The following is a 23838-nucleotide window of genomic DNA, read 5'->3' as shown; positions in this document are numbered from 1 at the left end:
TATCCTCAATCAGGCCACGATCTGCCCCTCATAACAAGCCCCCAATCCCGCCCCTCCTTTCTTTCTCCAGACGCCCCCCCCATTATGATTAGCCCCGCCTCCTGCAACCCGACCAAGTTCGGATCCCTTTTATTCTTGGCCTCACCCAGGCCCGCCCTCTCGGTCGACCCCTCTTTTCTCCCTAACCAGACACACCCCTTCAGCAATGTCAGTTCAACTACTCACAAGACTCCATCTTTCCTTTTGTCCTGGCGCAACCTATGCTCCACCCCTCCTATGACCACGCCTCTCTCAGACCTCCTCCAGGGGCAGCTCCAATCTTCCACTCCCCTGGTCCAGCATAGATCTACCTATGATCACGCTTTTCAGGCCACCCTCATCTTCCCGGCTATGTTGGGAGGTAACATGGCCCCATTTCCTGCATAGGCCTTCCAACCTTTCCTTCTCCAGACCAAGGCCCGCCCCATCCAAATTCAGCCCCGCCCCCAAAGACCCCAACCCTCGGGGGCCACAACTTCCTCTCACAGGTCCTGTCTGATACAGGTCTCTTCCAGTCAGGCCCCAGCCCTCTTCAAGTCATGACCACCTTTCTCGCACCCTGGCCCCTCAGTGATCCTCAGGCCACGCCTTCTTCAGCCCTCACCCCCTCAAACCCCTCATTCCTCGGGCCCATTCTTAGGCCCTGCCCGTGGTTCTCATTGCCCCGTCCCAGTTCTTAAGCTCCACCTCTCTCATAGGTTCCGCCCCAATCCCCGCCTACCGCCTCAGGTCCCGCCCCACAGGTTTCCTTAGGTCCTGCCAATTGCTCGCCTCTGACTCCTCCCCTACTCTCCTCAGGCCACGCCCCTGCGCCCTCAAGCTCCGCCCCGAGTCCCCGCCCACTCACCGAGTCCCTCCCTCGACCTTTGCAGGCCCCGCCCGCTGCCCGGGCCTCGGTCTCCGGGTCGGCGCGTGGCCCTCTGGGTCGGGCGCGCGGTGGAAGATGGCGGAATCTGGCGGCGCCAGTGGCTCCGGCCAGAGCCCTGAGCGCCCGAGCAGGTGAGTCCCGCGCCTCCATGGGCGCGCATATCTTGGCCGGGGCGGCGCTGTCCTGGGCCCGCCAGGGCGTGAGCTTCCCGGGACCCCGGCTGTCACGGTCCTGAGCTAGCGCACGCGCCTGAAAGCAAGCTGAGGCCAAGCTTCCTGGGAGCTGCGGAGCCGGAGGCTGGAGGGGGCCTGGGAAGGTAACATGGGAGGCTGTGCAAGGACCCCGGGACCTGGCAGGGGACCAAGGCGTCCCCTGAAACCACCTGGCGACCTCCACTGGACTTGATGGACAGGGAGCCGTCTAGGGGCCTGGCAGGGGATGAGGCCTGGGTATATCTGGAGGGGGACATTGAGGCCAGTCACCTGGGAGCCTGGGAATGCCTGGGGAGACAGTGAGGCCACTAGGAGACCTCAACAGGTCCTGATTGGCCCAAAACTGTCTAGGGACTTGGTAGGTGACAAGGCTTGGGCATGTTGGAGGGGACACTTGAGGCTGCCTTTGGGGCCTCAGTAGGTCCGGATGGCCGGGAAGTTCCAGGGGTTGTGAGAGATGGGAGTGTGTTTGGGGAGTTTGAACACTGTGAGAGGCGAAAGGGGCTTGAGTGCATAGAATCTTTCTTTGAGATCTCCTCTGCATTGGGTTCAAGTTCCCCTCACCTCAGGCTAAAGGACTGGATTAGAGGTCTTGCTCTCAGATACAGGGGCCAAATTCAATCCTTTGGTCCAATGGGGTTACCTTTTCTCCCTGGTCAAATCCTGAGGTGGGTTCTTTGAACCTGAGAATTTTCTTTCTTTCTTCCTTTCTTTCTTCATTTCTTTCTTCCTTCCTTCCTTCCTTCCTTCCTTCCTTCCTTCCTTCCTTCCTTTCTTTCTTTCTTTCTTTCTTTCTTCTTTTCTCTTCTTTTTTCTTTGTTGTTGTTGTTCACTGTAGCTTTGGAGCCTGTTCTGGAACTCGCTTTGTAGACCAGGCTTGTTTTGAACTCACAGAGGTTCACCTGCCTCTGCCTTTTGCGTGCTGGAATTAAAGGCATACGCTGCCACTGCCCGGCAAGAATTCCTTTTTTTTTGGGGGGGGGGGGTTCGAGACCGGGTTTCTCTGTAGCTTTTGGAGCCTGTCCTGGAACTAGCTCTTGTAGACCAGGCTGGACTTGAACTCACAGAGATCCGCCTGCCTCTGCCTCCCAGGTGCTGGGATTAAAGGCTTGCACCACCACCTCCCAGCATGTAGCCTAGGCTGGTCTCAAAGTTGCTGTGTAGCTGAAGATAATATCAAATTGCTGATCATACTGCCTCACCCTGAAGTGTCAGGATGACAGGCATGCATCGCCATTCCTGTTTATGTCATGCATGCTAGGTGAGCACTCTACTAAGTCACACCCCCAACTTTATTTTATTTTTTATTTTTTATTTTTTTGCTTTTCAAGACAGGATTTCTCTGTAGTTTTGGAGCCTGTCCTGAAACTCACCCTGTAGACTAGGCTGGTCTCCAACTCACAGGGATTAAAGGCTTGCGCCACCACCCTCCAGTCCCCACACCCGTTTTTTGAGACAGTGTTTCATTGTGTAGCACTACTGGCCTTGAACTTGCAAACTTGTCTGCTGCAGTACACTGCCTGCGTTCATATTCATTTCTGAATTGATCTGGAATCTGAAGGAAAGAACACCTGACTTAGCGCTTTCTTAGGGAGTACTCACTGCCTACATTTTCACATGGACCAGAGCGAGGAACCCTGCCTGGGGGCAGCCACTACCCTTGTGAGGCCAAGAAGGAAATTCAGGCTATCACTCACTTGTGAGTGTAGGAGCCAGGAGCGCTGGTCCATGTGAACATGGACGTAGGAGCCAGGAGTGCCGGTCCATGTGAACATGGATGTAGGAGCCAGGAGCGCTGGTCCATGTGAACATGGACGTACCAGGAGTGCCGGTCCATGTGAACATGGACGTAGGAGCCAGGAGCGCTGGTCCATGTGAACATGGACGTAGGAGCCAGGAGCGCTGGTCCATGTGAACATGGATGTAAAGTTGGTCCTCATGTGGGGGCTCTGGGCAGGGAAAGGCCTGGTGGTCTGTGGACATGAGTCCACATTGTGACCGTAGGGTTACTGCTACCAAGAGGAGGTGCTAATTGGCACCTAGGGGCTCCAATGTGAGCTCAGAGCACAGCCAGGGACTCTGCACAGGAGCTGAGGACACATGCAACCAGAAGAGTGACAGCTGCTGAGGACTGGAGGCCTGCAGTGGGGTGCATGGGGACACTGGGATAAGAGGGGGGCAGGTAGTCAGATCCCTGGGGCAAACATTTTAAAAGATTTATTTTTATAGTTCATGCATGTGTATCTGTGTGTGTCTGAGAGTACATCAGGTGGATCCAGAAGATTGAGCCTGATGAGGAGCTAATGAGGAGCCTGATGAGTGAGCTGCCTGTTGTGGGTGCTGGGAACCGGACTTGGGTCTCCTGGAAGAACAGTACATGACCTTAACTGCTAAGCTGGCTCCAGCCCCAGGTTTTGCTTGTTGCTGTTTGCGTCAGGGTCTGTCTTTGTGGTCTTCACTGGCAACGTTTACCACTTAGCACTCGCTGGCTGGCTCTGAACAGGCGCACACCTCACTTAGCCCACTTCCCTCCTTTCAGTTATTCTTCAGTAGTTATTATTTTGAGATTTATTTATTTTATGTGTATGAGAGTTTTGCCTGCATTTATGTCTGTGCACCATGGGCATGCCTGGTGTCACTGGAGGCCAGAAGAGGGCACTGGATCTCCTGGAACTAGAGTTATGTATGGTTGTGAACCACCATGTTGTGGCTGGAACTTGAACCTGGGCCCTCTGCTTGAGCAACTGGTTTCAATAAGCCATCTCTCCAGCTTCTTTCTTTACTCTTCTTAAATGAGCAGTTTGTTTTTCAAAGTGAGCAGCTTATTGACTTTATTTTATTAAAGTATGCATCCAACCCCAAAATCCATGTTTGTTTATTATTTTTAGTAACTTTAAGTCTTTTTTTTATTGCATTTTGTTTTTTGAGACAAGGTTTCAGGCTGTTCTGGAACTCACTTTGTAGACCAGTAAGGCGTGATTTCTAGTTGGTCTTAATAATAGAAATCCAGAGGCAGATATTAGGGAGTGAAAACTGAAAGATCAGAGAAGCAGAGCAGCCAGCCACTATTTCTTACTGCTACAAAATCCTCAGACCGAATGAGGTATCCTGTCTCAAGTCCTCAGACTGAATGCCCTCTACGAAACCTCAGACTGTATCCTGAGCTCCTGTCTCCTCCTGCCTTATAGTCCCCCTCCCCCTAGCCGTATCACTCCTGTCTCTACCTCCTTAGTGCTGGGAATTAAAGGTGTGAGCCACCACTTGGCTCTGTTTCTCTTTTAGACTAATTTAATCACAAGTAGCCCAGGGTAACCTTGAACTCACGGAGATCCGTCTGCCTTTATCTCCTGAGTATTGGGATTGAAGGTGTCTGGCCTCTGTGGCTAACTAGTGTGGCTAGCACCGCACTCTGATCTTCAGGCAAACTATTTGTTAAAGTACAAACAAAATATCAGCACAGACTGACCACGAACTCACAGAGATCAGCCTTTTCTGCCTCCTGAGTGCTGGGCTTAAAGGCATATGCCACCACTGCCTGGCCTGAAAAATGTTTTCATTGGGACGTGTTAATTATGAGTAATGGACTTCATGATGGTGTTTTCATTATGTGTGGAATGGGTCACATTTGCCTGCTCTCCCATCCTGTCCCCTTCCACCCTTACATTTTATTAGGCTCTTTACAGGACCGTGTGGGTCCCTTCCTGGCATCTATACCACTGATGAAAATGTCACTCCTTCCTCCCTCAGCAACCTTTGCTGGGTATCAGTCCTCAGCAGAGGTGGAGCCTCATGAGCCTGGATGTTAGCAGGCAGTCTGTGCTGACTATGACAGCCACTATGAGTCAGAGTACCACAGCCTTGGCTTGTAGATGGGTACTTTGCCTGCATGCATGTCTATGCATCACATGTTTGCAGTGCCCTTCGAGGTCATAAAAGGGTGTCAGACTCTGGAACTGGAGCTGTGAGCTACCATGTGAGAACGGGGAAGCAAACCCAGGTCCTCTGGAAGAGCCGACAGGGTTGTGAGCTACTGAGCCATCTCTCCGGCTCTGGCTCTTAGATTGTTTCCATCTTGTCCATAATGTTCCCAAGCCTTGGAAAGATCATATGGATGTCTCATTTAGAGCCGAGAACTCCGTGTTTCTTATTCTCAATGCTTTGACAAGTTAGGAGTCTGCAGTCACTGCTGCCTACTGCAGAGAGAAGCTTCTCTAGGCAAAGCTTACAGCAGTACAAACAGTGGTGGGTAGCTCGCAGTGTGCCTGGCGTGTCAGGCCCATTTAACAACATTTATGATCTCTCCAGACAAGTCTTTTTTTTTTTTAAGTTTTATTTATTTATTACATATACAATGTTCTGCCTGAATGTATGTCTGCACGCCAGAAGAAGGCATCAGATCTTATTACAGATGGTTGTGAGCCACCATGTGGGTACTGGTATTGAACTCAGGACCTCTGGAAGAGCAGCTAGTGCTCTTAACCTCTGAGCCACCTCTCCAGCCCCTCCCAGACAAGTCTTTTGATGGAGTTTCCAGTTCTAGATATGACAAGGGAGAAAGTGGATGCGCATGGGGGCGCAGCTAAAACTGTTGGTGGCAGTTCTCTCAGGTTGTCAGACTTGGCAGCAAGTGCCTTTACCTACGGAGTCATCTCCATGGCATTTCTTGGTTTGCTTGTGTATTTGTAGTATATGTGTGTGTGCTAGGTCAGAGGTCAGTGTCAAGTGTTCTCCTTTATCCCCTCCCCTCTTTGGCGATTGTCTGGAGAGGGTTCGTTTTGTTTTGGACAGGGTCTGGCACTGAGTCTGGGCTTTGTAATGGGATCACTGTCTTCTTCCCCAGTGCTGTAGGTACAGGCATGCAGCTCTGTGCCTGGCTGTTTTTTGTTTTTAATATGGGCACTGGCCATCTAAACTTGTGCTTGTGTGGCAGGCATTTTTCTGACTGAGCCACCTTCAACCCCTCAGTTTTTGTTTTGTTTCCTTTTTTTTTTTTCAGACAGTGTTGTGTAGCTCAGGCTGCCTTCACCCTTGATATGTAACTGAGGCTGACTTTGAGTTCCTTATCCGCTTGCCCCCATCTCTGTGGTTTTGGGATGACAGGTATGTGCCACCAAACTTACCTAGGTTTTTATCTTTTGAGGTAAAACTTGTGTAACATAAAGTCTACCCTTCTCAGTAGACGGTGGCGTTTAGCATATCCACAGAGAGATACACATGTATGTAGACCCCAGCTCTCCCCTCCCCAGCCTGGCAGTCCTGCTCCCCTCTCCTCTCTGTCCTCTTTTTCCTTTCTTCCTCCATCTCTCTAAGCAGGGACTTGCTCTGTAGCCCGGAACTGTCATCTGTTTGCTTCTATTTCTAGTCTTGGGTTTTTTGTTTGTTTGTTTGTTTCATGATCAAATAATATTCTAGTATGTGGCTAGTCACCGTATCATGATCAAATGATATTCCAGTATGTGGCTGGTCACCGTTTTCTTTATATTGTCATCGCCTGGTGGACTTTGCTCCTTTTTGTGTTGGTTGTCATTGTTTCTAACTATCTCAGCTGAAAGCAGTACTGTCATGACACCTGTAATTTTAACATTTAGGAAGGTTGGTTACTTCAAGTTTGAGGCCAGCCTGTGCTATATAGTGAATTTCAGGCTTGCCTGAACTCAGAGACACAAAAGAGAAGGGCAGGGAAATATACCCGAGGGACTGCTCAGTGGTAGAGGGCATGCTTAGGATGCAGCAAGCCCAGGTTTCATACTAAGTACCAAAACCAGAAGTGAACTAAACTAAGCTAACACCTGGAGTCTAGTAATTCATAAGCAAAGATGTTTGTCTGGCTCCATTCTGCAAGAGCTGGAGACAGCATGTGCTCTGCTCTGTAGGGCTGTCTTGCAGTGTCTACCCACAGCATTGTTAGGGCAGGGCAGGGCAGGGCAGGAGAGCTGTGGGGTTACTGTGCCAGACTCTGCCTGATACGCATTCCTTTTTAGAAGCTGGCCTGCCGTGGAAGCACCATTGAGAACACTTTGGTCTCAGTGGGAACAGTCCACATCCTGCTCTCAGCTGTGGCTGCAGGCTGTCTTTTGCCGGATTGGAGGCTTTCATTGTAGACCAGTAGGGTGGTACCATGCCGATGGGACTGTGTTCACAATAGCAGGATTCTGTGCAGATTGGTGCGACAGTGTTCATGTGGCACCTAGTGACTGTCTGAATCGCTACCTGATGTGATTTGGTGATCGTCATCTCTCAGAGGGCCTTGTGGGTGGTCAGTGTCTGCTCTGGGCAGCTGTTTGCCTGGCCACGTCCCTCCATGGAATCAGGTTTTTCTGGGGAGACAGTTTGAATTCCCCAGGTGCAGGGACACTGGCCTTGACTCTGTCACCATCTCTGGAACAGTTCTGCACCCTATCAAGCCATGCCCTCATCTGCCCAAGAAGGCTGGTGTCAGCTGGCCGTGTTGGGGGTGACATCTGTGTTCCCTACCATGTCATGTTGACACAGCTCAGGGCCGCTTCCCCTTCCATTATGTAACTTGTCTGTTCTGACTGTTCTCTTGACTGCGGGAGGACAGCCATGCGTGCTTCCCTTTCCTTGTCTCTCGGGAGCAACAAATTGTTCTGTTGCCTAGCGGAGTCTGTCATAATGTCTGAGTTGAAGCCCAATGGACAGCACGGCCACCAAGCTGGTGGCAAGCAGAGAGGAGGCCAAAGCCTGGCCCAGGAAACAAAGAGTACTTGTTTTGAGAGACCTCCTTCCAGGTTGAGTCTCAGCCAGCCCCTCCTCAAGGGAGCTGAGGTCTGAGCCACCAGGGCTATAAAGACAGGGATGTCACATGGTCATGAAAACTCTGCCACTTGGCCTCTGGCCTCATTTGGAGGACAGGAACATGGGAAGTGGTAGCCAGAATGCTTGTCATGGCTCAGTGAACCAGCTTGTCTAAATGTTCTCTATGTCCCCACCAAGGCCAAGCCAGCTAAGGAGGCTGGTTCTTCCCAATGCTAGGAAGACTTTGAGTTACTGTGGCCCCCACGGAGGGATAACAGGCAAGGCATTGCCACTTTAGAAGCCAATATCCTTGGCCCTTTGGGGCCATGCAGGTATGGGAGGGGCCAGAGTTGTCCACTCATGGGACATGCTGCCCATCCCGTCATCCTGCCTGCTGCTTCTCCACAGGCTCCTTGGGTGCCTGGGCATCACTCACCGTGTTGTAGTCAGGTGGACCAGGAGTGAGTACCACCTGGGAGCATAGCCATCGTGTCCTGTGGGCTGAACTGGCTGGCCTTTGTGGCCATCACAGGGTAGGAGCCGTGCTGCAGACAGCCACACAGGACACACGCAGCTGGGACTGTGGCAGGCTGGGAGCACCAGGAATAACTCCTTGTCACTGGCATGGTTACTGGAAAGATTGGCTTGAGGTTTTTTGTTTTGTTTTTTTCTTTTTAAAAGAGAGTCTCACTATGTAGCCCTGATTGTCCTGGAACTCTCCATGTAGACCAAACTGACCTCAAACTCAGAGATCCACCTGCTTCCCAAGTGTTGGGAGTAAAGGTGTGTGCCACTATGCCTGGCTTGAGAAAGATTTTGTTAGTGGGGCCAGTGCCCTGTTGGCATTAAGCCCTGACAGTTTGCTGGCCCCTTCCTTACCTGGGTCATTTTTTTTTTTTTCACGAGAGCATAGGGATAGGGGAGCTCCTGGCCTGTGGAGCCCTGAGGTAGGGATGGGTGACATTGGGAAACTCGTCTCAGCACAGATAGCTTCCCAGTTTAACTGACACCTAACCTGCTAAGGGTATCCCTGGGTATCTCTGACCTCCTGTGTGCCTGCAGACCAAGTGTGAGCAGTGGAGAAAGAGGCAGTCAGAGCAGGGCCCACTCAGATCCTCTTTGAAGGCCTCTGGGAGCCACTGGTGTGTGGCACTGGGCACTAACGCACTGAGCAGGGTGTGGGCCATAGGCTCTCAGGCTCCCACAAAGCCAAGGGTTGGGAGGTGGAAGATGAAGATGTGCCTTCAGGGTGTGTGGGGGCTGAGACTCTGACCTGGAGTGGCTGTGCCGTCTCCAAGGGTCTCATAGACGGTGGCATGGGGCCTGGGCTCATGATCTCGGCTTTTCCAGAAAAGCCCCTGGGCTCTCTCTGCTCAGTGAACTTGGGGAACAGGAGACTTCTTCCAGCCCTAAGACTGCCATTCCATGCAAAAGAAGTTAGCAGCTACCCTAGGGAGAGCCCCAGCCATTGAGTCTTTGCTGCCCACCGCCCTGCCCAAGACCTTGGCCTGGTTATAAATTATTGTCTCTAACTTGGGCCAGAAGAACCTTTCTAGGATCACATGCCTGCCTGGTGCCACTGAGCCTCCCAGCTTCTCATAGCAGAGCCTCTTCCTGCCCTTAGCTGCTGATGGCCTCTGTTTCCCTAAACTGCCCAATCATGTCATGTCTTCTAGGGCATGTGCACCTGCAGCCAGGACCTTGGCAGTGTGTCAGTGGGTCGAGAGCCATCATCCTTTATTAGGAAATAGGGTCTAGGGAATCAGCAGGGAGAGCAGTCCTGCACAGCCTTCTCTTAGCTGGAAGTGAAGGCAGCCGAGCTGTCCAGCTGCCTGCAGTGGAGGTGGGGGCCTAGGAGTCCCTAGGTGGAGGACCCCCCTGCTCTGGTAGCTGCTGTGCAGCTGTGCAGACTGGCTCTCTTAACACTTGTTAACCCTGGACTGGCCCTTTCTGCACCGCCCTTCCCGGCACTGCTTCCCGTGTCCTGTGCATCCCCATTCATGCTCAGCTGCTTAGGGCTGGGCGTCCACTGTGTCCAGGAGCAGCCAGAGCTTTAACTTCTCCTGCAGGGTAAGTACTTTTGGAATTGAGCTCTCTCAGCCTGCAGGGTGCGACCTTCCAGCTTTTAAAGGGCCTAGTGGAGGTGGGGGGTACACTCAAGGATGAGGTTGAAGATGTTTTCTGACACCACAGCCATGAAATTCCACAGGGGTCAAAGCCAGGAACCGGGCGGGGTGTCTGGCCTGGATATCCGGAGCCTGCTCTCCAAGGGACGGGAGAATTTGAGCCCAACTTGAAAGCAGAGAGCAAGAGCAGAGATGTGGAATCTCCTGGAATCTTCCATTACCCTGATGGTCAGAACTGGGCTGGGTGGGGTAGCTGTCAGGTGACAGGCATCCAAAGAGCCACTAAGGCCCCCAAGCAGCCCCTCCACCCACCTCAGCAGCCGCTGTGCTGCATTGTGGGAAAACTGCTGGTCACGCTCTGCCTCCTGTCTATATCCCTCTTCATGTGCCAATGTCCCCATTGTGTGGTAGAGTGATGGAGGACATAGACACATTCATGTCCCTGGTCCCCAGGAATCACTGCATAGACCCTTATTCATTGCCTTCAACACTCCGGGAGGACGTGGGTCAATGTTGCCAGCCTGTCAGGATTTCTGCAGCTTCTTGGTGACCTGAGTGGAGCAAGCTGTCCTGGCAAAGCTGCTGCCCACTTGCCATCAGCTTGGCTTCCTAGCACAGACAAGAGGACACTGGTGCTGGCTGATTGCAGCCTACTTTGAGGTTCAGTAAGACAGAGGCCCTGGCTCAGAGGAGTCTAGTAGACAGCGATGGAGCAAGGCACCCGACAGGACCTGTCCCAATGCTACCTTCTTGGTCAGCAAGATGGCTCAGCACTCAGTGGGCCTTGCTGCTGTGCTCTGCCCAGGATCCTCACATGCACAGACACAGGCACACCCTTGAGGAATCTCAGAGAATCTGTTCCCTCTGCTTAGCCATTGCCCACTTGCTGGTCTAGGCTTGCATAATCCTCCAACCTGTCAGCTATGCAGGGGAAAGAGAACTTCCTTCTGGAGGTGCCTAAGAAGTTCCAGGTAATGCCAGGCAGTGGTGGCATGCATTTTAATCCTAGCACTCAGGAAGCAAAGGCAGGCTGATCTCTGAGTTCAATGCCAGCCTGGTCTGCAGAACAGAGTTCCGGGACATCCAGGGCTACAGTGACACATTGTCTTGGGGCAAAAAAGAAAAAAAAAAATAAAAAAAAGAAAATGGAGGAAATCCAGCCATCCTAGGAAGGTTCTGATTGGCTCAGGTGGACCACTCCCTCATCTCACCAATCACAGTGGTCAAGGTTCCAGGACGCTTTTGTTGGCCAGGCAAGGAGTAAGTCTACCTGATCCTCTTGCATGGGCAGAGGATAGTGGGCTGGGGTAAGAGAGGAGGTTGAGTGGGAAAGAGCTGATTTAGACATCTATCTGGAGAGATTGGCTGCTGGATTGTAGTCAGGTCCTGGACTGAGCTGCCAGGCTGGCTCTGGCCTCAGTGGCCTGGTGCCTCATCTGTGCTGCCAAGGGCAACCAGCTTGTTGCTGTCTTCCGCCCCAGGTGGGGCAGTGGGAGAGGGTTCCAGGGACTGACCTCACCTGCCTTTTGGCTGGCCCTTGGCAAGGCACTTCTCTGAACTATGAGGAGCGCGGAGACTGACTACATGTGGAGATGGAGTAGCAGGGCTTACTGTAAGCAGCTGTGAATGCAGGGTAATGGGGTCCGGATAGGGGAGCTGACCACTTGCTAATGTGTGAGGGTGTTAGGGCCATGCTTAGAAACGGGTACACATTGGAGTGCTTACTACCTAAGCACTTGTTCACCGACCTTCCAATCCATCCACCCACCCATCCACCCCTCTAGCTGCTCAACCTTTGCACCCATCTGCCTTGCCACCAACTGTCCAAGGGGCTAACATTGCCGAGCTCCTTCACTGTGGGGTGGACACCAGCCAGGCTAGGAGCAGAGAGATGAAGTTCTGCAGGGAGCAGGGAAGACAGCCAGGCAGGGTGATTGGCAGGCTCTTCCCTCACCTGCAGAGGCCTCCATTCCTCATGAGGTGATGGAGTGCCTAGTAGGGGGTCCATTGCATTTCTCCCTCTGGAGTGAAGTGGGATGCTCTGCCCCCTCTGACTCCTGAGCTCTGCCCCAGCTCAACCTGGCTTTGGGGAGTGGGCCAGTTCTGGAACCTGGAACCTCCTCCCAGCTGCATTTCAGTGACTTTCTGCACCTGCCTGTCAGGCTGTGGAGCTAGGACTTGACCTGGTGAGGAGTCCTTGTGTTGGCTGTGGGAGTCTCTGCACCTCAGAGCGTTTCCTGTTCAAGGTTCCCAGACAGCGAGTGAGCCAGTCAGGACTACATGTCCCACTCTGCCTCCAGAGTGTGTGTCCCTGTGTGGAGGGCATTCTTATGGTGACACCAAGTATTGTGATCCAGCTGTGAGTCCAGATAACAAGCTGTGGACAGAGGACTTGACCCTGCTCAGGAAGATGAATGCCAATGCACAACCCCTCCTTGCTGAGCTCAGCAAATGTGGGGCATGTCTTTCCTCTGGCACTCCATTCCTGGAGTTGTCCCTGCCCCACTCGCTTCCCAGGAGGCAAGGGGCTCTGGCTCACCCTGCCAGGTGGCTGGTGTACTGGTGCTGGGTAGGAACAGCATCCTTCACTCCCAGAAGTCCTTGGGGGTCTGGTGCTGGTTCTTCAAGGAAGTGCCTCCCAGTCCAGAAGGACTCAGGCAGCGGTTTCTCACTCCCCCCCACCCCACCTGAGCCCTTGCAGTCCTCAGGCGCAGCCCAGACACAGTCTTCAGTGGGAAAGATGCTCCTGAGTGCTAGGATTAAAAGGTGAGCGCCACCACTGCCCAGCGGTTTCCCTATTTTTAAAGGAAGCACATTTGCTAGCTCATGGGAGTCACAGGGCCCTGGGGAAGCCTAGCACCAGCTCTGTGCAAAGGTCTGAGGATGGCTGGACAGGGCAAGTGTTTCCACATAGCCTGAACCCCGGCTCCCCTCATTCAAGATTCTGACATCCCCAGTGCTGACACGCCACTGTGTCCATCCCTGCCCATCCAGGTTCTCTGGGGATGGTATTGAAGATGCTCCAGGGTCCTGTTGCTGATTTGAGGTGGCCAGCCTGACATTACACTGTTCCCTGAAGCTCTGTTCCCCCCCCCCCACACACATGTTTGGAAGACCAAGGGCGGGGCAGCAGTGTGCGGCCGGCGCATGAGCCAGCCAGCCGTGTCTGCTCCAGTGAGCCACATGGACAATAAAAGTGAAATTGGCTTTGAAAGTAGAAGTGGCCGGGCTGGGGGAGCAGGGACCGGCGTCAGAACAGGGTGTGTGAGACAGCGGGCTGCACTCTGCGGGGGTGGGAACGGATTTTACTAAACCCCAAAGAAATGTTTCCATGAAATTCCTTCTGTTCTTGCCTGTTTCTGAATGTTCTGAGAACGATTCTGGGGTTTGGAAAGCTGGTCTCAGGGACAAGGCCACGTCCCCTGCCAGCTTCCAGCTCTCAGTGCTCTTGGAGGCTCCAATCACTAGGGTGGCTTGCCACAGTTGGTGTGGCAGGGCTTGTGGTCACTTCCTCTAGCTGCCTGCTCTGACGCACTATCCCTAGAGCAGGATTGGAGGTGAGAACCCTTGCAGAGTAGGGTTCCCACACCTGGGTCCCCAAACAGGTAGTTTCTTCAGGGCCATGCACCTATTCAGGGCTTTGCACACTTTGGATGGTCTGGGTGTGAGCCTGTGTCAAGCACAGGCTTGGACTCTGCCTGGGTGCCTTTGGCAGTAGTGGAGGGAACATGGAGGCAGGGGGATGGCAGGATGGCTGGGCCCGGGCCAGGCCTGAGATGGAATGTGAGGCTACTCTGAGGCCAAATCTAGGCTGAGGTGCAGCCAGGGTGGGTGGTGAGTGGCCTCTAGAGACTGTCCGGTCCAGGGTTGCTGACGCACTGGCTCTGATGACTCATGGGTCGACTACCATGACTCGAGTGGCTGTCTGGAGATTCAGAGTGGCTCAGGGGGCCCCACCATGTGGCTGCCCACTGTCTAGAATTGTTCTGAGTAAATGGGTCCTCCCTCCTCCCAGTGCTGGTCCTGGTGCTGGCAGAGGTGACATTAGTCATCCCTGCTCTGGCCGAGCTATACTTTTGTGCACTATGAGGGCTTGGAGCACTGCAGGGCAGCTCAGCCAGGAGGGACATAGTAGTCACGGCAGGGACTTGCTAATGCCTGGGAACCCGGAGCTCAGCCCAGGCCACCAGCTGCAGAGACCAGAAGACCAGCGGTGCCACTAGCCATGTCTGCTGCCTCTGCTTTTGAGATTCATGCCCATCCATTTCCTTGGGGGACCTAGACTCTGATCACCTCTCTGGGATTCCATTTAAAACAAATTAATTACATTAATTTTCTCCTCCTCCTGCCTCTGTGTGTGCATGTGCACACATGACACTGTGTGCTTGCAGAAGTCAGAGGACAGTCTGTGGGGTCATCTCTGTCCTATGAGGATCCTAGGGATTGTCAGCTTGTCAGGGTTGGTGGCAAGCAATGTCACCTGCAGAGTCATCTCAACTCTGGGTCCCACCTTTGTTTTCAAGGAAGGTGACAACAGAGGACTCAGGAGAGAAGGCACTGGGCCATTCTTCCCAGTGAGAATATGGGCTGGCTCATACCAGCTGTGCCCTGAACACCTTCCTGCCCTCCGCCTATATCCTCAAGGCAAGCAACCACTGGTAGACAGCATTTGAAGAAGAAAGGGTCCACATTACACACACAGGCTCTAGGCTTTCAATTTTTAAAAAAACTTTCATTTAATCTTTTGTGTTTTTGTTTTTCAAGACAGGGTTTTTCTGTGTAACAGCTCCAGCTGTTTTGGAACTCACTGTGTAGATCAGGCTACTCACAGAGATCCACCTGCCTCTGCCTTCCAAGTGCTGGGATTAAAAGCGTGCACTACAGCCACCTGGCTCTTTAAAAAAATAAGTTATCTTTGATAATTTCATACATGTTGTGATCTTGTGCGCGCCCCCCCCCCCAGTTTTTCCATCCCTCCCCGCCTTATGTGTATGCACATTTGAGTCTAGTTACTAGAGTCTGTTGGCTCCAGTGGTTCCTGAGTGCAGTCACCACGCTATGTGCAGGGGACAGCCCTTCAGTCCTCCCTTCCATCCTCTCTGCTCTCACATTCTCTCTGCCCCACCCCCTTCCATAATGTTCCCTAAGTCTAGAGAGTGTGGGGTATAGATGTCCTGTCTAAGGCTGAGCATCCAGTTTCTTGTTCTCTGTACTTTGACCGAGCCTCTGCATTAACTGCTGCCCAGCTTTTGTGGCCGTGACTGAGCAGTGCTAATCTCAGAGCGGAGACAGAGCCATTCTGAAGGTGGTGATAGCATGTCTGTTTAACAGGACAACTGTGGTAGTCCTGCCTGCGTTGCCAGCCACAGGTCCAGTCGGGGCTGTGCTCAGTCCTGTGGCCATCATGCCCCTAGTGCATGGTCCAGCCCTGAGTGAGAAGGCTGTCGACACTTTGGACAATGTGGAGCTAGGCTCCTGCCTTGTTAGTCCTCACAGAATGCACGGTGACAGCTGCACACCCCGCATGCAGATTTCACTAGGGGTGGTGTCATGTGGAGATGACGGAAAGTAAGTTGGGGGTTCCACATAGATGCATCATGATGTAGGAACGTAAGTATCTGTGAGTTTTGTTGTCCGTGGGGTTGCAGGTTCCATTTGTTTCAGTTGTCACAGGTTCCAAGTGACATCCCTTTGCAGGTGGGAAGGCGTAGTGTGGCCCTGTTTAGGCATGAGTTCCTGCTAGCACCCAGTGCCCTCTCAGGTCTCAGGGCTCTACTTCCTTTCCTGTTAGCCCTTGGCTCCCAACCTCTGCATCCTTTATTTGCTCATTCATTTATTTTTTTAAAATTTATTTATTTTTATTCAGTGTTCAGTCTGCATGCCAGAAGAAGGAACCAGATCAAATTACAGATGATTGTGAACCACCATACGGCTGCTGGGAATTGAACTCAGGATCTCTGGAAGAGCAGTCTTAACCTCTGAGCCATTTCTCCAGCCCCACTTAGTCACTTATTTATTGATGGATATACATGTGTTTGGCATGCCTGAAAGTCTGTATATGTGTTCAGTAACTGTGAAGTCCAGATGAAGGTGTCAGATCTCCGGGAACTGGAGTTACAGATGGTTGTGATCCTCTGTGTGGTGCTGGGAACTGAGCCTGTGTCCTCTGCAAGAGCAGCCATCGCTGTTAGCCACTGAGCCATCCCTCCAACCCCTGCATTTTAAATTTTATTTATGTATATAATATGTGAGTGCATGCCACATGTATATAGGTACCTGTGAAGGCAAAAAGAAAGCACAGTGATCCCCTTGGACTAGAGCTACAGGTGCTTAGTTATGAACCACTTAGGATGGGTGCTGAGAATTGACCTTGGGTTTGCAAGGCTTGCAAGTACTCAAGCGTTGAGCTATCTCTCCAGCCACAAGCACCTTTCATCAGGATGCAGGCTTTGTATTAATTTCATGACACTTTTTACATATGGAGAATCACAGTAGCCCAGTGTCCAAAGGACACATGCTCCAATCAGTGCATCACACCTGGTGCACAGTCTTCTGTCCCATCTCCTTGAACTGAGAAAGCCCTTACATTACTGTAGAAGTCTTTGCCACTGGCTTTTTGTGTGTGTCTCCCCCACACCCCCAGGGGCTGTGGGCTGTGGAGCTGCATGGTGACTCCAGAGGACCTTGTTCCCTTTAGAGCTCAGGAAAACTAACCCAGTATGTCAGAGAGGGCTCTTGCCACATACTTTATATCCTCACTGATCTTCTAAAAAATTATTATTAGCCAGGCGGTGGTTGCACACTTTAATCCTGCACTCAGGAGGCAGAGGCAGGCAGATCTCTGAGAATTAGAGGCCAACCTGGTCTACAGAGCGAGTTCCAGGACAGCCAGGGCTACATAGAGAAACCCTGTCTCTAGCCCCTCCTCCAAAAAAACCTATTATTGCACTTATTCATGTTTGGGGACTGAGCATGCACCGTAGTGACTATGGAGGTCAGAGACGCCCTGTGGGCACCAGCTCTCCTGCCACCCTGAGAGCTCAGGGACAGAACTCGGGTCACCAGGCCACAGCGCCTTTACCTGCTGCACCATCTGTCTTTGGATTCTAGCGCCGTGCCAGCAGGATAATAGCTACACTGTGGCCCCAAGGGAACATCTGTCCCCCCAGACCATTTATCTGGGGTGTGCATGTGTCTGTTTCCCCTTGCTCCTCCTAAAGCCTGTGAACTCACAGGTCAGGTCATGTGTGTGAACGGTGCAGGGTGAGAAGAGGACTGGTAGCCTCTGCATGTGGCCTGCTCCAGCCCACATGCACAGGTGCCCTGGGAGGGCTAAGACACTGCTACTGGTGACTCTCAAGGCTACATCTCGTAGCTGATGGGCCTCAGCCTGGCTCAGACTAGCCTGCAACTGTGGGTGACTTGGGACCATAGTGGAAGATGGCATGTGTACCAGCCTTCAGCATACAGAGCCAGGGTCCCTGCAGCTGAGACACTCTCTGGTGTCTTATTGTTTCTTACGTTTATTTAAGGGAAATGAGTACCCATGTGTGGAGGTCAGAGGGCAACTTCATGAATCTGACCTCAATATCTTGTGGCTTCCAGGGGTCGAGCTTGACGCCTTCACCCACTGAACCATCATAGCCTTTTATTCCATTTTATTGAGACAGGGTCTTAGTCAGCTCAGGATGGTCTTGAACTTGTAACAATCCTCCTGCCTTAGAACCCCGTGAGCATGGAAGACAGGAGTGTATTTTAACTACCCATCCCTCAGGAAGGAGGCTGCACGGGGACACCTCCCCACAGTGAATCTGAGCCTGGCTGTTGGTCTGTGGCTTCTGCCCTGACCAGGCCTCCACTGCACTGCATCAGATAGGCTCAGGCAAGCCAGGGACTCTCAGGGGCTCTGCAGACACAGACACCAGCCCCAGAAGCCTCCTCACAGCTCTGAGCTGGGGCAGGAAGCTAGGCCCGTGTGCTTTGCTGACCTTGGGCACTGTTACAGACTGTATGTATCCACTGAGTGTCTCAGTCTTCCCAGACCTTGCAGGCTCCTGAGGGATGTGGTCAGTCCTAGGCATCCCAGGACTTTGGAGCCCTTGGCCTGTGACGTAGCATAGAGTGTCTTCCAGAGTCCCTGAGTTCCAGGTCTACTGGGGGTTCATGAATCAGAGAGTGGGGACTCAGATTGCCACATTAGCTGTTACTCTCGAAGAAGACAGTGGTGAGTGCTGAGATTGGCACCTTCCCCCTGGTCCAGGAGACCCACACAACAAGCCAGGGTCTCTGGTTTACCTGGACCCCTTCCCTCCCCAAGACTTTGGCATTAAGTGCTGATCCTGGGCTTTCCTGCCATCCTAAGGACTCATGACTTCCTCCCCAGGGCAGCCTGTACCTCTCCGTACCACAGGCCTTATCAACCGTGGCAGTGCCCAGTCCTGCCCTGCCCACCAAATTGGATAGCTGGCGGGGGGTCATGGGTTCAGGTGCCCTGTGCAGCTGGAACAGTATCCAGCTCTGAAAGCTCCTTATTTGGGGGCTGGTGGGTAGGGGTCCCAGAGCCTTCCCTCCTCGTTTCTTGGAAAGCCCAGTGCTCCACATTCCTGGTCCAAGAATTGAAGGGCAGGTCCCAAAGGGCTGATGATCCTGAGAGAGGGGTAGCACTCTCAGAGGGAGAGCAAGCCCAGCAGGGGGAGGAGGGAGGGTGACTGGTCCCGTGGGGATGTGGCTTGGGGAGGCTTGATGGAGGCTCTCAGCAGCACTGTCCCCTCCTGCGCTACGAGGGGGTGTTATGTGCAGAGCTTCAGCAAAGAGTATCCAAAGGGAACTACGGAGGAGCTGGTGGATGCTGGACAGGGAGTGAGTTGAGTCAGGGAAATGAGGACAGGCGGGCATGAGGATATGCTTGTCTTTTGACTTTCCTTGTTTTGTTTTAGACAGTCTTTCTGTGAAGCCCTGACTGTCCTGGAACTCACTCTGTAGACCAGGTTGGCCTTGAACTCATAGCTATCCTCTTGCCTCTGCCTCCCAAGTGCTGGGATTAAAGAGGTAAGCCATTGCATTCCACCTATTTGTGTTTATGAAATAGGTTCTCACATAGCCCAGGCTGCCCTTAAGCTCACTCTGTAGCTGAAGATGACCTTCAGCTCCTGATCCTCCTGCTTCCACTTCCAGAGTGCTGAATGAAAAGTGTTCAGCCCCTCACTGGGGATTCTAGGCAGGGGCTCCACCCCTCAGCCAGCCTGTTTTCTGGTAGGCAGTCTTGCAGTGTTTCCCAAATGACACAGGCTTGACCTCTGCCTGGTTTTGAGGCTTTTTTATCCCCCCACAGGGAGACCCTTGTGTGTTTAATGGTGTCTTTCCCTTCTACTTCCTGTGCCGGCTAGCCTGCATCCTCCCGTGTGGAACTCTGTTCTGGCTGCTTCTGTCACTCAGTATTACAGTTCCAAGTGTGCTCCATGTCATTGTTGTGTCTCTGAGCCATGCCTCCTCTGCTGTCCTTGCAGCCTGGCTGACAGGAATGGGGCCCTCAAGTGCACCTTCTCTGCAGCTGGCCACAGCACCGGCCTGCTTCAGGGCCTGGCCGCCCTCCGTGCACAGGGCCAGCTGCTCGATGTGGTCCTCACTGTCAACAGCGAAGCCTTCCATGCACACAAGGTGGTCCTGGCAGCCTGCAGTGACTACTTTAGGTAAGCCGGCCCTGGGGACTTGAATTCACACTTCTGCTACCTATGTGGGGACCTATGTGGCAACCACCTCCTTGTTTTAAAGATAGTGTTTTACTTTGTAGCTTGAATTAGCCTCAAAAGCACAGTACCCCTCCCCATCTCTGGCGTTGAGGTGACCAGTGTGCCAGCACACCTAACCTCTGTTTTTTTTTTTTTTTTTTTGGTTTCTCGAGACAGGGTTTCTCTGTGGCTTTGGAGCCTTTTTTTTTTTTTTTTTTTTTTTTTTTTTCAGCCCTGGTGCATGCTGGGTAAACACTCTGACACCTAACTAAACCCTTAGGTCCCCTCTCTTTTTTTTAGGTCTTTGTTTCAATTTCGTGTGTGTGAATGTGCGTGTGTGGTGAGTGCACACGTGCTCCATGGTGAGCGTGCCAGTGTGTGGTGAGTGCACACGTGCTCCATGGTGTGTGCGTGTGGTGAGTGCACATGTGATCCATGGTGAGCATGCGAGTGTATGGTGAGTGCACACGTGCTCCATGGTGAGTGTGTGCGTGTGTGGTGAGTGCACACGTGCTCCATGGTGAGCGTGTGTGTGTGTGTGTATGTGGTGAGTGCACACATGCTCCACGGTGAACATGTATGTGGTGAGTGCACGCATGTTCTACGGTGAGCATGTGTGGTGAGTGCACGTGTGCTCCACGGTGAGCGTGTGTGTGTGTGTGTGTGTGGTAAGTGCACGTGTGCTCCACGGTGAGCGTGTGTGTGGTGAGTGCACACGTGCTCCACGGTGAGCGTGTGCATGGTGAGCGCACGCATGAAAGAACGGAGGACATCTTGCAGGCATCAGTTCTTTTATTGTGTGCATCCTGGGGTTCCAACTCGAGTGTCAGGTTTAGCAACCAGTACCTTAACCCACTGAGCAATCCTACAGTCTTGCACACCTCCCTCTCTTTTTCTCTCGAGATTGAGCTCATGTAGCCCAGGCTAGCCTCACACGCACAGTGTGAACTCCCGATGCACTGCTTCCACATCCTTGTGTTCTCAGGCAGGCACTGGTGTGGCCATGTGTGCCCAGCAGGAGTGAAGTGGTAATGAACCCCTTGCTGCCCGAGGGACTGGACGGACATGGGAGCTGTGTGTCCGTGTGTAGGCTCTCTGAGCCCTAGAGCTATCATCTTGTTTCCCCCATGGCCTCAGGCCTGCACTGGCACATGGATGTCTGCTGTCCCCTGTGCTGGGACTGTGGCTGCTTACGAGGCGCCCTGCCAGCAGGGGGCAGCGGGAATAGCTGTGACCCCCGCTCTAAGAGGGCCAGGTCTTCCAGGTCCACTGCCCCCAGGTGAGTACTGGGCCCCGTGTCCCTCTAGGCCCAGCTGCTCTCCCTGGGGCTCAGCGAGGCCATTCTGGAGAGCTGCTGCAGGCAAGCCAACTGGGGCATGGATGCTATTTTTACTGTGGATTTGGGGGCGGGTGGGCGGCCCAGCCAGCCATGCCTTTTAAAGGCACCCCCGCTCTGGCAGTGTAGCCCGTGAGGCCTTAAAAGGCAAAACTCTATCCTGTCGTCTGGTCTGGCCTCTTTTCTCACTGAAGTGTCCAAGGACTGGTGGGGACTCTTGAGGGCCAGGCAGAGGTCGGGTCTGGGAGCTGTTCCTCGTGGCTCCAGGAGGGCCTTGGGTGCTGACCCACAGATGGTGCCATTAGATGACATCCCCTCCATGGCCCCCATGGCCTCCCTCCTGATGTGACCCGAGCTAGGCTGCATGAAGCTCACTGTGGGTTGACATCATCTTTGATGATGGGGCCTGTCCCTCCCTTTCTGGGAGCTATCAGGAAAGCCTGCTTACAGTTGTGAGAGCTGCTCTGAAGTGACAGGAACGACAGACCTCTCCTTCCTGCTGGGAGATGAGACTTGACCCCAGGCCTTCCCAGAGCCCACATGTATGAGTCTGCTTCGCCTTACCAGCTGCTGCCTGACTCCAGAGACCCCGACAGGTCTCATGCAGGCTGGGGACTGAGCTGACTCTGGGTCAAGTCTCCAGAGCTTTCCCTGAAGACAGCAGTAATGGACAGAGTAATGCCTTGGGACCTAGACCAGGGGGAACGGGATGTTATCCTGCCTGCAAGGAGTCAGTGAAGAGACCCGGGATTCTGGTAGTGGTGGAAAGAACAGGCTGGCACTGTCTCTGGAACTCACGGCAACAGGTTGCTGCAGATCTGCAGCTGATGTCTCTTCAAGAGACCCACTAGCCAGCTTTGGAGGCTGGGGGGCCCTTGTAGAGGTGCCAGCAGTAATGGCTGGCTCCCCTGCTGCTACACAGGGTCGGTGAGGGCAGAACATAACTTGGGTGCACTGGCAGCCCTGCTCACAGGTGTGTTGCCACCTTCAGGGCCATGTTCACCGGTGGCATGCGCGAGGCCAGCCAGGCGATCATCCAGCTGCACGGTGTGTCTGCACGAGGCCTGCGCCACATCATTGACTTTGCCTACAGTGCAGAGGTGACGTTGGACCTGGACTGCGTGCAGGACGTGCTGGGTGCCGCTGTGTTCCTGCAGATGCTGCCGGTGGTGGAGCTGTGCGAGGATTTTCTGAAAGCCGCCATGAGTGTGGAGACTTGCCTGCACATTGGACAGATGGCTACCACCTTCAGCCTGGCATCGCTGCGTGAGTCGGTGGATGCCTTCACATTCCGCCACTTCCTGCAGATTGCCGCTGAGGAGGACTTCCTGCGCCTGCCACTCGAGCGCCTTGTCTTTTTCCTGCAAAGCAACCGGCTGCAGAGCTGCACCGAGATTGACCTGTTCCGCGCTGCTGTGCGCTGGCTGCAGCATGATCCCGCCCGCCGTGCCCGTGCCAGCCTCGTGCTGTGCCATGTGCGCTTCCCGCTCATGCAGCCGGCTGAGCTGGTAGACAGTGTGCAGACGCTCGATGTCATGCTGGACGATGCCCTGTGTCGCCAATATTTGCTGGAGGCCTTCAGCTACCACGTGTTGCCTTGTCGCCAGCATGACATGCAGTCACCGCGCACGGCTGTACGCTCCGATGTAACATCCCTAGTGGCTTTCGGAGGCACACCCTATACCGACAGTGACCGAGCAGTCAGCAGCAAGGTATTTCAGCTGCCTGAGCCTGGAGCCCGCCACTTCCGTGAGCTCACCGAGATGGAGCTAGGCTGCAGCCATGCAGGCGTGGCTGTACTAGATAACTTTGTGTACGTGGCAGGTGGCCAGCACCTGCAGCACCGCAGTGGCGAGGGCGCTGTGGACGCCTGCTACCGCTACGACCCGCAGCGCAATCGCTGGCTGCGGCTGAGGGCGCTGCATGAGAGCCGCGTGCAGTTCCAGCTCACAGCACTGGGTGGACTGTTGTATGCCACTGGTGGCCGCAACCGTGCAGGCAGCCTGGCTTCTGTGGAGCGCTACTGCCCCCGCCGTGACAGCTGGGACTTTGCTTGCCCGCTCAAGCGTCGCACTTGGGGCCATGCGGGCGCTGCAGCTGCTGGTCGCCTCTACATCTCAGGCGGCTATGGTGTCTCCGCCGAGGACAAGAAGGCGCTACAGTGCTACGATCCTGCGGCTGATCGTTGGGAGCCCAGGGCGCCTATGCATGAGCCCCGCGTGCTGCACGCCATGCTGGGTGCTGCAGGCCGCATCTACGCCCTAGGTGGCCGCATGGACCATGTGGACCACTGCTTTGATGTGCTTGCGGTGGAGTACTACGTGCCCGATGCTGACCAGTGGACCAGTGTGGCCCCTATGCGCACTGGCCAGTCGGAGGCCGGCTGCTGCCTACTGGAAAGGAAGATCTACATCGTGGGTGGCTACAATTGGAGGCTAAACAACGTCACAGGCATTGTGCAGGTGTACAACACTGAGACAGACGAGTGGGAGAGAGACCTACACTTCCCCGAGTCCTTCGCAGGCATTGCTTGTGCCGCTGTCCTGCTGCCCCGCGCTGGCCACGGGAGGTAGCTCTGATTCCGGCCTGCCTGTGTTCCCCATGAGTGTCAGATCCCCAGCCCTTGGACAGCAGAGAGATCTGGTCCCAGAGCTGTGGGCGACACATAGCCACTGCTCAATGTGCATCTCTGCGCTGTCCTGTGTGACTCAGCCTCGATTTCCCTCAGTCCTGGCCAGACACTCAAAAATAAACTTGTGGACACAAAATACCC

At 53.6% G+C, this 23838-nt stretch overlaps 1 protein-coding gene across 1 annotated transcript; it reads left to right on the top strand.

Moving 5' to 3' along the window:
- Positions 1-922: 922 nt before the first annotated feature.
- Klhl26 (kelch like family member 26) lies at positions 923-23833 on the top strand. Its single transcript, XM_038327019.1, has 3 exons — positions 923-1038; positions 19508-19690; positions 22057-23833. Exons 1-3 carry the CDS (start codon positions 983-985, stop codon positions 23636-23638), a joined length of 1821 nt encoding a protein of 606 aa, XP_038182947.1. The 5' UTR covers positions 923-982; the 3' UTR covers positions 23639-23833.
- The last annotated feature ends 5 nt before the right edge of the window (positions 23834-23838 follow it).

The sequence above is a fragment of the Arvicola amphibius genome, chromosome 4, assembly GCF_903992535.2.
Source record: "Arvicola amphibius chromosome 4, mArvAmp1.2, whole genome shotgun sequence".
NCBI classification, from domain to species: domain Eukaryota; kingdom Metazoa; phylum Chordata; class Mammalia; order Rodentia; family Cricetidae; genus Arvicola; species Arvicola amphibius.
The sequence above is the reverse complement of the archived record's forward strand: the minus strand, read 5'-3'. Positions and strand labels throughout refer to the sequence as shown.